The sequence below is a fragment of the Bacillus rossius genome, chromosome 15 (assembly GCF_032445375.1).
Source record: "Bacillus rossius redtenbacheri isolate Brsri chromosome 15, Brsri_v3, whole genome shotgun sequence".
In the NCBI taxonomy this organism is placed as follows: domain Eukaryota; kingdom Metazoa; phylum Arthropoda; class Insecta; order Phasmatodea; family Bacillidae; genus Bacillus; species Bacillus rossius.
The window spans coordinates 30,510,773-30,525,246 of NC_086342.1; the positions used below are offsets into that span (position 1 = coordinate 30,510,773).

Here is a 14,474-nt window from a genome sequence, read left to right on the forward strand (position 1 = left end):
AGTTTCCGTATAATACACCCAAGATCCAAAGTTTGGAGTACTGTTCCTTACTGTCAACATTCGTGTCTGAGTTGTGGTTGGTTAGTGGTTAGAGAGCTGCAAGATATTGTAGATATGACAGAAGGAGATGAACTGGAAACGAAGTACGCTAATTACGTATTATATACGACCGAAAAATGAGGCTTCTTTAAACAGTTTCTAAGGATGAGTTGGTGTATTTTTTAAAGAAGTTATTTAGGAACAACGCAGTGACCTTATACAATAAAACCTAGAGAGTAGGATGTTTGACAACCTTAAGCAATATAAATTCCTAGTTGAGGACTAATATTATGGGAAATCAAAACATGGTTGTAAAATATCAAATTTATTTACCTGCACTTGCCGTGGTGAAGTGATAAGATTACATTTCATGTTTCTGGTGGACTAATGCAAGAGGAGAATCAGGAAAATAAAAGGCGCGTTCAACCTTTCTCCGAATCCAGCTTGTGTAAGCTTACACGGTACGACACTTACAACGAAAATGAACAACCTTATAAGTACGTGCCAGTTTACAGGCGAGCGTGTAAGAGAGGTCATTTGGGAACCGACGTCTCATTCGCCGAAATAGAAGCAGGCACGAGCGGGCAGCTGTAATGGGACGTCATTATCACGACCGCACGTAGACGGTCCCTTCCCCGTCCTGAAGTGCTTCTCTTCTCGGTTGTTATGAACGATCTTATGCCCTTCTTAGTGAGGTTCAGACCCCACCTTTCCACGCCCAGCTCTTAATTCCCAAGTAATTTCTTGAAATGGTCGTCTACAGAATATTTGACCTCCGAGGGATAAATAATCTGTTTGCCTCGTTTCTTTCCTCCTTCCCCCCCCCCCTCTAGCATTCGGCGCGGGAGTTTTTAATTAAAACGTTCAAGTCGTCGTTGCTTCCACCCCCCCCCCCCCCCTCGGCCCCTCTCACGCTACTTCTCGTAGCGTGAACGAGGAGTTTGTCGGGGGTCGGGGGAGCGGGGTTCCCCTCTTGACCCGTCGCCGCGGTAAAAAGTCTCATTAAGACCTCGCCTGGAGCCGCCGCTAATGACTGGGCGAGAGGGGGAAAGGGGCAGCACCAGCTCGCGCACGAGTGCAAGTTCGGGCAAAGAAATAATGGTCCGCATTACGCGACGTGATGGCGCGGGGGTTGGGGGAAGTGCCGCGGGGGACGACCCGTCGAACTGGCGGAGGGGCACTGACTGTGGGCTTTTGACCTCCAACACTCGGCCTCGGGGCGACACGAAGGTGGCGCCGCGACGAGCGAAGTGGGCGTCACACGAAACTCGGTTGTGTCGTCTGGCATAAGGTGTACGTAAAAAGAAATGGGTTCATGAATTTAACACATAAATAGAGACCGGAAAAATTCGCGGATTCCTTTCGAGACAGGCTGGAATCCAAACTCGTTTAGCTGCGCCAGTGATTGGACCGCAGTTTACCTGAAGGACTCTGAGCCAATGGCAAACACTCAACAAAAGAAGTATCGAATCATAAGAATCGCAGTAAACAGGTGTCCCGAGTCGGTAGCCAATGACCAGGTGATAGTTGCCCGAGTACATAGAGAATCGTGGAGTCTATCCTAGTGGTCATTGAAACCGCGAATTTTTCCAGTCCTTACACATAAAAAAAAAGAAGATGATGGACTTCCATCGCTTGATGTAGCAGTTGCTTGCGAAGACAAAACCGAATTCATGGATTATTTCAGGACAAATTTCAACTCAGTTTGATAGCATTCCCTTTGGAATCAAATCCCAGGCATTGTGGTTGCATATCCTACCTCATATATTCTTCCATCGATTTATTACATAAACATGGTTTTTTTTTTTTTTTCGTAATCTTTCATTAACTTTTCCGTCGACTAGAATCTTTAAAGCACAATACTTTTATCACAATTACCAAGTTGTACCATCTGGAATGGCGTAAAAATTTCCGAAGTGTTTTCAACCATCAATTCACGTCTTCTCGTGAAACATCACCACTAGCTTCTCCCCTCGCCAATATATCCCAGTTACATCGGTTTTTTGCCATGTTTTCCCCTGAAAAAAATTCTAAATATGTCTATTCTCTTTCTTTTTGTAACACCAATAAGCAACAATTTTTTTTAAAATCTTTCATTAGACGCCTAATTCCTTACACACTTAGATGATACACGGATCTCCATAGTGAAATATCATCCCTCCATTAACTCTGTCGCTCTAGCACTTTGCCAGCATAATTTAATCCTTCGCTGTTTCATTCGTTTGGCTTGCAGGTAGCTACATGTAATCCGATAAATTATTCTTTGCCATATAGTTAATCTTAGACTGGTACGAAACATACAGTTTTAATCAGTTTCAACAAATGGTTTCATTCAAAACAGCAAACCAAAAATATCTATACTAACACTTTAATTCAGTAAAAATCCAAAACCGAAATTAAACTAACTCGAATTTTTTTTGATGAGGCATAAATAAAGAGTTAAAGGTATTTAAAACGTATTTTTTTTATGTCGCACGGATGTGCACAGAGGCTAAGGCAAACAGAACTTTCAAAATAATAGTGGGCTATGAGAAACTTGGTGAATGACTCGGTGTTCGCTAATTAATGTATGAAGGGTGTTAGAATCTAACCCAAGGGCCTCGCCGCAAGGAAATTATCTTTAATATATAATGGCCACCAAGGATTCGAGACTGGAGTGAATGAGGTTGATTACATCGTGTGTGATCACACCAACAAACCGTGACAACCCTGATATTTGCTGGGCCATTCACTTTTGCGGGGCTCCAATATTTTTGAATGGGGGGCTTTAAAGAGGGGGGTGGATTTTGTGGAATGAAATAACCCATAGAGAAAAGAATCGTTGAAAACAATATGTCTAAGTGAACATATGACTTCAGTTTTTTACGATGGATTTGTTGATTCGTCTTAAGGCTAACCGTGTGCCCGATGGGATTTCCCATCCTCGTTTTTGATGAATTATCAAAAACGCCGATACAAGGGACTTTTATTTATAAACAGAAACCTAAACACCCAATTTCTATATTTCTAACTTAAAAAATGACAAACTTCCATACAAACTTCCATAATCTATTTAAAGCCCTTAGGGGGTGACTTTTCGAAAAATCCTTTCTTAATGCTCACCTACGTTATGTAAGGAACTCATGCGAAATTTTATGCTTCTAGAGCCACAGGTTTAAGCTGTACGTTGTCTGTGGTCAGTGTTAAAATTTTAGTAAGTACATATTCTGATACCATGGGTGTGTCAGTAATAAAAGGGCCGGTGCGGCCCGCTACTGCCAGCAAACAAGTTACAAGGAGAAATTTTTTTAAGGAAGTTAATAGTTTTCCTGGAGGCAAAGATCACTCCTGAGATGCCTGCATGTTGCAGTTCACCTTTCTAGGAATACACAAACATTTCTTCATATCTGTGTACTTGATGTTTTATGTATGCAATATAAATTTCTCTCAAAAAGAAGTATGTCCATCTTTTTTGACATCTAGATAAATACATATATTTGAAATTGCCAATCATCATGTATCAAATATGAAGTTTAATCTCTAAAACTAAAGGTATATCCAGCGAAGGTATTTAAAATGATGAATTTTAAAAACAAAAATACAATACATCCATCGAACTGATATTTTTGTTATATGTTCTTGGGATCGTTTTGGGGACATTGTTCTCTTCCCATTGTTAGTAGCTGGAAAAGGTTTGTGAAATGGATCGGGACCTATCTGAGAAGAACTAATCACTCTTCTGGTTTAGGTTCGTTATCAACATTTCTGAATATTCCGTGAATATAGCCATTTGTTTAGAGTGTTGAATGGGAAGCATGCTGCAGGTTATTTGACATAAAAAAAAGCATTCCTGAGTCTGCAGCATACAAACTTTTATATTTCAAATGTTTATATAGTGTATCAGATCTTAAGACAGTTTCGTTATGAATATAGTCTGATTAGGATTAACATTTTAATAGCAGATACTGGTCCTTATGGCGATGTGTGACACGTGGCAATCCTTGCTGCGGTCTTCCTTTTATGACTCCCATTTTTGGGACCATCGATTAAGGTTTTGGATGGTTCTTTGTGGTAATTGAGTGCTCTTGTAATCTACACTGTAGCAGAGGTTCCAGATGTAACATTTCTGCACTAAAACAAAACATGCACCAAAAAATTTAGGAAATTCTCACTACGAGAGAAACTACAAGGATAAAAACCAGCTTCTTTGGGATTTACTGAAATTTGTGACACTACTCATGCACCGAGTCGGTATCTTCCGGCTTTAAACCCATAAAACAATTGGGAGGGGTAGTCCCAGAAGACACTTGATGCATAGCGATGATATGCTTGCATATTACTGTCTGCTGTATGATGTTGGCAGGCTTGAACCGGTCGGCGAGCAACAGTCCGGTGGTTGGCAGCGCTGTGGGCCAGTGGCTCGCCAGTCTGGGACTGGCAGAGTACGAGTCCGTCTTCCACAACCACGGCTTCGATGACCTCGACTTCATTGTGAGTGCGCCTCAGGACATTTCACGCTTATCGAGGAAAAAATTCGCACTTTCTATGATCTTCAGGATAAACTACACAGTCCTCTGCATTCTCGGGCCAATAACGCCAATTAATTGGTTGCTCACTTGTGAGTCGTCTCAACTGGTTTGCCTCGGGATTCAATACTTCTTTGGTTGACGGTTTCTCATTTGCCCATAATCGTCCAAACGAACAGTGAGCCAATAGCGGAAGCTTAAAGGTACATGTTTTTAAATTTTAGCCTATTACTAAATGAATCCGCCAATTTTTCCGTTCTCTTCTCGTAACTTAACATTGAAAAAAATCCACTGCTTGTTACACGAATGAATCAACTCATATAGTGAGTGCTTGGTATACAGCCATCCCGGTCATAGTCTGTGCCAGGTAACGTGTCTCAAAATTGTTAATTATCAACATTAGTAGTGCATTTCCTTCTGCCACTGTTGTTCTGTAAACGGTGTTTGAAAATCATTGCATGTGATTATCAGTGTTTCTAAACAAAATCATGACAAGCTTTGTTAGTGACAGTAGGGATATGGTTATCACTGTACAAGTAGAGGCACTGTCAAATTTTTGAAATAGGTACATGACACAATCTAAATTTTGGCAGCTGCTTGAGGAATGTAGCTTGAAGTGTTGGGAGTTTGTTAAAACTGTTAATGTTTGACTTGGTGGTCAATGTAACTTCTTCGTGTTCTTTTATGCTTGAGAAATTGTATTACTTATGCACATGATCTATACATGATCTCAAACACTCGCGTCAATGGTAGTTTTGACATTCAGCTAAAGGATGCCAATTATATGCGATTACATCGTAAGCAGTACTTACAAAACTGTTAACTGAATTTAAATTTAGGTAAAACTCATTCGCGTTTTATTTTATTTCTGTTCGGGGAAGTCGAAGATAATATGCCTTGGGCCGTAGAGTTAGATTTTCCTTAAAACAAAATTTATTTTTGGTAAATGTTGTTGAAGTTGTTTGGTGGATTTTTCTGGTGACTAGACAATATATCGTGTCATCTGTGCGGTGTTGACCACGATAAGGTTATTAATACTACAGGTTTGGAAGATCAATTATTTATGTTTGGTAGCTAAAATATTTCGCCCTCAGATAACATTGATGTTATTTTTTTGGCGAAGTACATACTTGGTTTGGTTTTGATGTGTGCAAAATGACTTGTGAATCCTAGGCTTCCCTTGAGAATTCACCTTTGCGATATTACTGTATTACCTTTGTGGTTGTTGTAGCAATTACAAGATTAAAGCACTCATGTCAACTGTCAAGATGATATTTAATAATACAAGAAAGGCCATTTTAGTGCCTTTATTGTACATTATCGATTATTATAATAGATTTTCATCTAGCTGCATCATACGGTTTATTTATTAAGAGCATAAAATGGCTATTTTGAACTCATCATTGAGCTCGTCAAAGTTTGACACCACAAAATTCTCCAATTTATTCATATATAATTCCTATCGACCCAGATTTTGATGTGCCGAGCCCACGAATTCACTTGTTTTAAACTTAGAATGAACATTAACATCACAAATAGTGTATTTATTTCAATTGGAAGTGCACAGTTTAACATAGGGGCTGGGAGAATACCCAATGACCTCTAGGATATTGTTTAGAAACCTCTACGTACTCAGACAAATCATCCTTTCTCACTGGCTGCTCAATCTACATGTATCTAAACTGGGTTGCCAAAGAGTCGATACTTATTGGGTTCAGTATCTCAGAGTCCTTCGTTCACATAAAGGGTATGACGATCGCAGAAGAAGTTGAAAGGTAACTTTGTTTTGATTTTGTTGTATCACCTAGTCAGTCCGCGAATGTTGCCAGACTCTAGTTTAACAGCAATAACCACAGGGGAATAACAAATGGCGGAATAGGGTCAGGAGACCTTCTAAGCTCGCTGTCTACAAGCCAGACACAAGATTGTCCGGTTGATCTAGATGTAACTTGTAACTGCTGCTGTCAAACTTAGTGCTATAGCCCATCACAGCCTTAGATTGCAGTGTGCTTTTAAATGGGCATTTACTGTCTCTTTTCAATGCACGATTTCTGTCATTAGCGCCGTCCTTGTTTCGGTGTGCTTGGTTGCCAGACCTACACCAGAGAACACAAACTATTTAAACACAACTAAGGGGAAAAAATTTTCAATTTATATGAATTATTGTATTTTTTTAGAGTAAAATTTGGAATGAGAATTTTGGAAATACATTTTTGTTGCTTTACTTAATCACGAGCAACATTTGATAATATAAATTATTTATTTATAAGGAGTGGGACTTGAAAGAGGCCATCTGGTTTTTCAACGGTTTTTCAACAATTTTTGTACAATTTAAAATTTAAAATTTAACTCTTTTGAACACATATCATAGTTATATGCAATTCCTTGTTATTTATAGAGACTTACTGCTACAAATAATTTATTTTGTGATTTTATAATTTGTGTTTAAGAATGAATTATTTTAATTTGCCAGAAATGGTGAAAACACTAATTTATTGTTATCAAAAATAAATAAAAACATTAAAATTAAAATAATGCTAAAACTTATTGTAATTAAATGTGGTATGTGAAATAATTTTTTTTTAAAATGTTAACAAGCTGGGTAGTGTGAAAGTGGCAACAGTAGTGATCGCCATGTTTTCTGTACTGCAATCTAAGGCCGAATTACAATAAACCGTCGCCTTCATCCGTATTTCAAAAGTTTGGTAATTTCATACTTTTGATGGACGGACAGGTGAAATTATAACCTCTAAATGTCAGCTAGGTTTTTGCATGTCAAATCTTATTATACAAAAATGTGTTAAAGTTTGTTTAATGGTTTAGCTGCATCAAAAAAATTAAATTAATGTGTGAATAAATATCAAAATATTTTTCGAAACAAAAATGAACTCTGGAAACGTAAAAATAAATACCAGCGAGGAAAAAAAACTGATTTTAATGAGTTATAAGTGCTAAGCTTGCATGATTTTTTAACTAAGAGAATTAAATAAGGGATTTTTTTTCCAAAACATAAGTATTCTCAACAGTTGTCAGCACTGAAACAAGAAAAAATATTATGATGGTCGAGCGGAGTGTTATAAATCGCTCGGCGTTTGACGGACGAGGACAGACGCGATGGGCTAGTGAGGCGGGATGATAAGCGCGACGCTCGCTGGTGCTTCTAGCGCGGTGTCTCCTCTGGACTGGCGCGCAGTCTTCTCGTCGTCACAGGATAACTGTGACATTTGAGCGGTGACCGTAACAGTATATTGCGGAGAAATGAAGATAAAGGTGTAATGCAAGTCCCTTAAGTGCTTTCAAGAATCTGTACCAGTTGTTTTACGCCTAAAACATTACTCCGAAAACATGTGTTTGAGCCATTTAACTCATCTAAAAATACAGTTTAAAAACTTATTCCGCAATCAAAAGTACTTTTCGGGCCTCAGCGAACTCTTAAATGCTTTTCGTGAGCAGACCCCACTCGGATATTTTGAGCAGTTTTTAAGAGGCCACTCCAGTGTTTCAGGGGCACTACGCAACCCGCGTTAACCTCATAAGATTCAATGCTATTTTCATTTTGCTTATAACTTATTAACTAATATAGATTTCGAAATGATGCTTGCTTGATATGTAAGATAACGATGCTCTTATCAAAGCCCCTTTTATCAAAAACGTGCATAAATTATGGTTTTATACTAATATTTACTAATATGCATAAGTGTATTGTCTAGGTTTGAACCATAATTTATGCACGTTTTTGAAGAAAGGGGCTTTGATAAGAGCATCGTTGTCTTACATATCAAGCAAGCATCATTTCGAAACCTATATTAGTTAATAAGTTATAAGCAAAATGAAAATAGCATTGAATGTTATGAGGTTAACGCGGGTTCCGTAGTGCCCCTGAAACACTGGAGTGGCCTCTTGAATCGTGTTGTTTTCCCTGAAGCTCTGCGCACCGTGTGTGTGTGCCCGGGGTGGAGTGAGCCGGGTGATAGATAGCACGAGCGCGGTCCTTGCAGAACGGAGTCCTGGAGGAGCAGGACCTGGCCGACATGGGCGTCGCGGCGCCCGCCGACGCGGCGGCCATCCTGGAGGCGGCGCGCGCCCTGCCGGCCAAGGCGGCGGCGGTGGCGGCGGCGGCGGGAGGCGGCGAGGACGACGAGGAGGGGGCGGTGGACGCGTGGCTGCGCGCCATCGGGCTGGGCGGCTACGCGGACACGTTCCGCCGCCACCTGTACCGCGACATGGGGCGCGTGCGGCGCGTGTGGGAGGTGGAGCTGACGGCGGTGCTGGAGATACACAAGGCGGGGCACCGGCGGCGCATCCTGGCGGCCGTCAGCGGGCAGCCGCGCGGGCCGGACCTGGAGGGCATCAGCGCCGACCTCAGCCTGCTGGTGAGTCGCCCCTCTGCGTCCGCCACTGGAGCTTCTGTGGCTGCACAGCCGTTCGCCACAGCCTACAACCCACGTAGTTTCCGTTCCCTGCAAGAATTTCCGAAGATTTCCGAAGTTTTGCTATTAAAACGCCACTTCAGCCGCTAAATCAGAAGTTCAAGCATGTTGTGACTGATCGAACCTAACCTAACCCAACCCTTCGATTTTTTTTAATTTCAATTTTTGAGAGAAATCCCAACTGTACGAACGTGGTAGGGAAGTGAAACTACGTGAGTTGTAGGCTACCGGAGTCGTTCATCGACCACGTGGCGCAGGTGTTACGAATCCATTCATTTTTTGACGTGACAACGTCTAATAAATCGATGAACGCTGGCTGCACGCACGAAAAACATGACTCATTGTCACGTTCCTCCTGAGCCGAGCGTGCAAGCGAGAGCGCGGAACAAGCGATAGAGAGGCAGGATCGGCTTGTGACGCATCTGTCTCTCTTCCACTCCATCGGCCGATGCGTCCGAGTAGAAGAGAGACAGCGGCAGCACACAACAATGTTTTCTTATGACGTTATCACGTAAAATTATCGTCCGTAAACCGACTTTACAGACAACCCCCATTTTTTTTTTTAATTTTGCTCGTGTAAGGATTTCGCGTTTCATATATTTTTAATATAATTTTCAGTATTAATCTTAACCACATGCGTGCTTCAAAGGGTTGTGCCAATTACATTATAAATGCGTATACAAAACCTCCTAAATTGCAAAAATAGTATAACCAAAAGGACCCTTATCACACAACCCAAAATTATTGAGGTTCAACGTGTACTTACTGTATTGATCCTTCATAAAAAATAGTCTTATGAAAATACGTATTCGTCCAATACATTAAACTGTCCGTGTATACGCAATGAATTTACGGACTCTTACTGTAAAAACAGAGGTTTAAATAATAAAAAAATATTAATACTTACTATTAAATTCGTTTGTATATAAATATGTTAAACCATCTTAAAATTATTTACACCTTAGTCCAAAGCAATTCTTTATACGTCTACATATTAGTGCAAGATAAAAAAATAGTGTTTAAAGGTCAAAAAATTTCATACTATCCTAGTAAGCATAATATAAAATTCGTTCTAAGCTATTCAATGCTGTATGTATTTAGTTAAAAAAAAAAAAACATTCCATACTTTTTCGTTGCATGTAATATGAGAAAATGTTTTATTAAACATTTTGGAATATTATACATCATATGGGATGTGAAATACATTAAGTTCTTAAATTGTTCCAGAAGTTTATAGAATTTTACAGAACGTTTCCAGAAAAAATAGGTTCCTCAAAATGTGGGCTGTGCCAGAAGGTTTTTTTTTTTTTTTTTTTTTTTTTTTTTAAATATCGCGTCGCAATATTCTGTTTCCAACTACTAACAGCTTAGTAGCCAGCGGTAGAGCGCACACTTGATAATCTTGAAATATCGCGAATGGATTATTATTTGTTACTTTGTTTGAAAACATAATAATAACGTACTGTGTGATATTCATGTTCAATCAGCCCAGTAATGTTAAGGTTTGTTCGTAGAAAGTATTTACAGACTGATTTCAGTCGTGTGAGAAAAAGCAAATATACAAATTCACGCCAGGAATTCGTCAAAATACCTTATTAATATAAACATATGAACAAAATTTCACCTTTTAATTTCATTTTCTTGAGTTAATGGATTATCGTAAGAAAAAAAAACACATTTAACAAATAATAGTTTAAAAAAATATTTTTTAAATCTTTTTACTAAAATTAATTATTTAATCCGTACTTTCAATTCCTTAATGAAACTTTTAAATTTATATTTGATATTGAATACGAACGCTTTCTATGAAATTACAAATAACATTTCTCTATACTAATGTCTATCGTGCCGATTTTAAACACTGCCTGGGTACATAACGAGGCGTTTGAGTTGCTATGCGCACAGAAATTATTTCCTATACTTTTACGAAAGTTTCCTTTGGAAACCTGTTGCCGAGAAATAGTTTTGTAATACATGAGATATGTTGTAACTTTGTTCAACACATGGCTATGGTCATTTTTTCTCACATAAAAATAAATTCTTTTTCGAGATAATCCTTATTATTTTCCTTACGAAAGTATTGGCGCGTAATTTCATAATTCGTGTTTCATTCAAGCATAACTATTGGAAGTGCTGGGACAACACGAAGCATAAATGACCCGGTGAAGAATCCGAACCCAGTGTTAACTGCGAACACTATTTTGTAATGGATACAATTGTTTTCGTTTGAGTGTACAAATTTACAAATATGTGTAATTTTACATGAATATTTATTTTCCACCTACCTTAAAAAAAATAATTCCAAAACAGTCATGAGGACTGCCGACAGAAGTGAAAACTTAAAACTATAAACAAACAGTTGTTATTTTTGGATATCCAAATTAATTTTTGATAAAAATCAGAGACGTTTTCGCCAATTTTACGAAAAAATATTATCACACAACAAATTTGTTTTATCACGTTAGTAAAATAACTCCTAAATTACTATAAAATACGCATTGCATAATAATTGTTAAATTAAAATAATAAATAACGATGTTCTTAATTTTTAGGTTATATTGCTACAAAGACTCCGTTTTCTTCGTTATTCAAACTATACATCTATATGAGAATATGAATATAATTTATACTCAACTTTTTACTGCATGCACACACACGATTCACATATGCACACAACTGATGTACAGGGACTGAAGGCGCGTATTAATAAGATATGTATTGGTAGATATATGTCATGTGCATTACTTGTCGACCTGTGTTATGTGTACTGGCTGCGCGCGCACCGTTGAGTGTGTGTGTGTGTAAATACATACATACATACATATACACACATTCACGTCAAGTGACCATGTCGATGACGACTTACATGAATTTACTCCCTATCCAAACCTTCCTACAGAAGTTTTCACTTCAAAAAAACTACAGTGTATACTTGTGCAAGTTTATCGTGCCCGTTTTTAACACCTGTCTGTGTACGTAACGGGGTGTTTGTGTTGCTGCCCGCTGATATGGGCTGCCGGGCCGGTGTGACGACGACTGTTGAACGTTGCTAGCTTTTAGCTTTCCTCCCCCCATACAACCCCTGCACGCAACAACCCCTTGTCAGCGCCAGCCGGCCAGTGGTGGGGGTGGAGGAGGCCTGTCCGTCGATGTAGCTCGCATGCTCATTATCAATTACAAGTGTGGCGGACACGCTGCTAATTGTGTTATCGTTATATTATCGCGTGCGGCTGATCAGAGAGAGAGTGGGTAGGGGGGGGGGGGGGGAGGACGTGGCCGTACGTGACGATCGATATGTGTTGGGTCGTGCGAGGTGTTTCGTCGACCGAGCTCGAAGCAGTCCTCGCTTCAGGTTCTCCGCCAACGGTTCGACGTTCTCGAAACCATCCGGTTCAGTTTCCGCACCCCAGAGCTAAAAGTCACCTTGACCGCTTTTTTTTTTTACGTGACATCTAATAAATTGATGAACGCCGGCTGCACGCACGGAAAAGGATGACTCATTGTCCCGTTACGCACATTGACCTGTTACGCTCATTGTACGTTTGCGCCGCATCTATCTCTCTTCCACTCGATCGGAACAACCATCGATTTGACTTTTTCGAGGCACATTAAACTTGAAACACTCCCATTCGTTTCCTACTTTTCCTATCATCGTCCTATCCTTAACAGAATAACACAGATTGGAAGAAGTTAAATAGCAAACATGTATAAACGTTATAGTTAAAATAATCTCTTCGTTAAAGTAATAAACATATTTGAATTAATGAGTGCAAATAAAAGTAAATTTATCAATTAAATTGTAGATTTCATTTTACTCCTTCTTTGTATCCATACAAAATAGTGATAATTCAATAAAAAAGATTCAATTTTATTCATAAAAGTATGCAATCATTTCAACTATCGTCCGTTAACCGACTTTACAGACAACCCATTTTTTTTCAATTTTAAAACATCTTATCTTTCGGTGCGCGGCATTTGGTAGGGGTAATTTCCTGAAGAACCAAAAAATTGGAACGCTAGTCGATGAACGGAAAATGTGACACTAAGATGGGCGGACACATGTTGCAGCTCCATAAACCCGTGAATGTTCACTTTCTTTAACATTGGGGCATTCCAACCGTATTGACGTGCCAAATGAAACTTCATGGCGGTGGAAAATAAAATTTCGGAATATATTTGGTAAACTGAAATGGTTATCGTAAAAGTAATACCAAGTTTTAAAAATACGTTTAAGATATCTGGCACTACAATGACTATAAGACAGACTTATTCTCCTTGCAACATGGCAACAGCTTGGTAGCCAGCGATAGAGCGCGCGATTGATAACCTTAATGGATTTGGTTGAAATATCGTCACTGGATTTTTATTTTTTTTTACTTTTTATACAAACATAATAATAAAATACTATGTGATATTAATATTGAGTCAGCTCAGTAATGTTAAGGTTTGTTCATAGCCTGATTTCAGTCGTTTTAGCAAAAACAGATATACAAACGTATACTTAGTGTCGATATATTATGCTATAAAATGTTTCGTGTTAATATTTTAGTAATCACACAGACGTATAACTTTTACCGTGACAGTAAATGATGTAGTATTGACTGTTTGATTAATTTCAATAAGATAAGTAGTATTTTTGCAATATTACTTGTCGAAAATCAGGCCCAAAGCAGGGGTTCAGTATTTTTCAAGTCTTTCTCCCTTTAATCGAGTTTAGATAGTTTAAAATTTCGCTCTGTAGATATAATAATTCGATAGTCGACGTAGCTGCTCCGACAGGGAATTCTAGCGGCGGGTGCGGAAACTACGTGTGATTGCGTAAAGAAATGTAGTTGAAAATACAATCACGCTCGGTAGTATTGCAAAAAATGGCACGTTAAATTTCTTGTCTGAGTTTCGTATTATAAGTGTATTTGCAACATGAGAACACATGATTTTCCTTTTGAAAAAAAAAGGTCATATATTATTTTAAATAACGCTAACATAACGTAACCACCTTCATTTTAGTTACGATAACGTAACCTTACATAACCTAGCATCCCGGAAAATAATAAAGAGCTTTTATTTAGTGCACTGACCAAACCTAACCTTTTACTTCGGTAAACTTAGGATTTGCTCGGATTGTTCTTTCGACTTTAATCCCTGTGAACTGTGGTTATTAAAACTTTGCAATATATATACCTACCATCGGTGTTTTTTTTTTTTTTTACGAACGCAGACAACCGCATGAAGTTGTTCACAATCACCGTTGACAGAGAAACAGTGGCCCAAGGATATTTATGCCATTTACTACTTTATAAAACTGTTACATTTAAGGCCCCCGCCTACCCGGGCACACACACGGAGCGCAGAGCTTCAGGAAAAAAAAAACAGCGCATTTTTTTATTATTACTCAATATCCGAGTGGCGTCTGTTTACGAAAAGCTTTTAAGAATTCGCTGAGAGCAGAAAAGTTCTTTTGGTTTCGGATTCTTTTTAAAACTGTATTTTTAGAAGAGTT

General features: G+C 38.8%; 1 protein-coding gene across 1 annotated transcript in view; it reads left to right on the forward strand.

Annotated features, from left to right (window-relative positions):
* Positions 1-14,474, forward strand: part of LOC134539392 (ankyrin repeat and sterile alpha motif domain-containing protein 1B) — a 372,811-nt gene that overhangs the window by 332,529 nt on the left and 25,808 nt on the right. Inside the window, exons 12-13 of the mRNA XM_063381388.1 lie at positions 4,382-4,509; positions 8,543-8,917. Of these exons, the coding sequence (XP_063237458.1) occupies positions 4,382-4,509; positions 8,543-8,917 (503 nt within the window). The remainder of the gene's footprint in view (positions 1-4,381; positions 4,510-8,542; positions 8,918-14,474) is intronic.